Source organism: Austrofundulus limnaeus, unplaced genomic scaffold (assembly GCF_001266775.1).
Source record: "Austrofundulus limnaeus strain Quisiro unplaced genomic scaffold, Austrofundulus_limnaeus-1.0 Scaffold1896, whole genome shotgun sequence".
Taxonomy (NCBI): domain Eukaryota; kingdom Metazoa; phylum Chordata; class Actinopteri; order Cyprinodontiformes; family Rivulidae; genus Austrofundulus; species Austrofundulus limnaeus.
In genome coordinates, this window is record NW_013954298.1 from 12,730 (window position 1) to 14,296 (window position 1,567).

At 40.5% G+C, this 1,567-nt stretch overlaps 1 protein-coding gene across 1 annotated transcript in view; it reads left to right on the plus strand.

Moving 5' to 3' along the window:
* The window catches only part of sp2 (sp2 transcription factor), a gene marked incomplete at its 5' end in the record, with an annotated part of 18,821 nt that overhangs the window by 4,424 nt on the left and 12,830 nt on the right, over window positions 1–1,567 (plus strand). Inside the window, 1 exon segment of the mRNA XM_014033921.1 lies at window positions 709–886. Within this exon segment, the coding sequence (XP_013889375.1) occupies window positions 709–886 (178 nt within the window).

Consider the following 1,567-nt stretch of genomic DNA (forward strand, 5'->3'; position numbering starts at 1 on the left):
AGGGGTGGGAATCTTTTACTCTCTTGCGATTAGATACTGATCTTTGGGGCCACAATTTGATTCAAAATCGATTTTCCATTCAAAACTGATGATGTGAGCCATTCTGCAAACTTTGGCTTGCACACCTTGCTCATGTCAAACTCAGACTCATCCAGTAAAAACCAAAATGAGCCCAAATCATTGCATTTAATGAGGACAGGGTCAGTTGAATCTCTCTTTCCTCCAGTTCTTTAGTTTCCTCTTTGTTTTGGTGCTTTCTGCACATTCATATGTTCCAGAAGCAGCTGTATGGTGACGTCAGGATGTCCTGTGTACCTGTAGTTACAAAATGTAGGCTGACAGCCTTTGGATTTCCTTTATTCTTTTATTTATAAAAATCAGTTTTGGTACACTTTAAATCGATTCTGAATCTTCGTAAATGAGAATCACGATTCTGATGTAAAACGATTTTTTGATGCACCCCTAAAATTTATACCAACAGTTTCGAATTGAACAAATGAAGTAGAAAATACAAAAATCAAGCCAAAAGCTTTGCTCGAGAAAACATTTTCACCTTTTTGCACTCACAGCAGCAGTTTATTTGGTTTTACTATTAATTCCAGTTTCAGCCCAGTTTGGGTTGTGTCAGTAACCTCCTGCTCTATTTGGGTTTTGTAGAACTGTTGCAGATTGTGTCTCACATGTTGTGCCTGTCTGTGCACCTGTCAGGCCAGCAGCACCTAACAGTGCAGACGATGCAGGGTGGAGGCCTCCAGCTGGCAGCTGCGCAGGGCCAACCTGCCATCCAGGTGGATCAAACCCTCACACTGGAGCTACCTGCTCAACCAGGAGAGAAGAAGAGACGCATGGCCTGCACCTGTCCCAACTGTAAAGATGCAGACAAAAGGTGAGTGTGTCGACAATGTCACACATAAAGGCTCGTGTTCTTTCACCCCTTCTTTTTATTTTCTACACAGACATCTATCTGCAAGGTCGCTTACAGCAGGTAGTACCTGTTATTTTTCTGATGACACAGCACCCTTAAATCTTTTTCATGGTTGTCAGACCCTGGTGGTTCCCTACCTGCTTTTGTGGATTGCTGTGATGACCGTTACCTTGATCTTATTGTCTCTAAACTTGGGGTGTGTAAGGGTTTAACCTTACCTTCTTATAACAATGTTATAAGGAATTTATTTTAGCAAGGATCTCTTTATTTTCGGTAAAATATTCTTCCCGTGCAAAGTGAATGGACAGTGTGTAGGATTTTGTCAATTCTTTTAGCCAAAATTGAGATAATCACCAATGACAATAATAAAAAACATGTCTAATCATTGCAGACAAAGACTTTGTTTTATTGTTTTTACCTTATAAAAAGCTGTTTATATCTCCATGGTCGCGGGTCACCAGTACAGGCAGCCGCCATCTTGCACCGCCATCTTGTCTACGAAGGCTCATGAAGGACAAACTGCAGTGGCGGCGTCAAAAACGGTTTTAGTTGTAATGCTATAAATGTAATATTTGTTGTCTGTCATTGTAGCTGGGATAATTTTACTTATTAAAAAAGGTATCATATCATGCTTTTAAATCC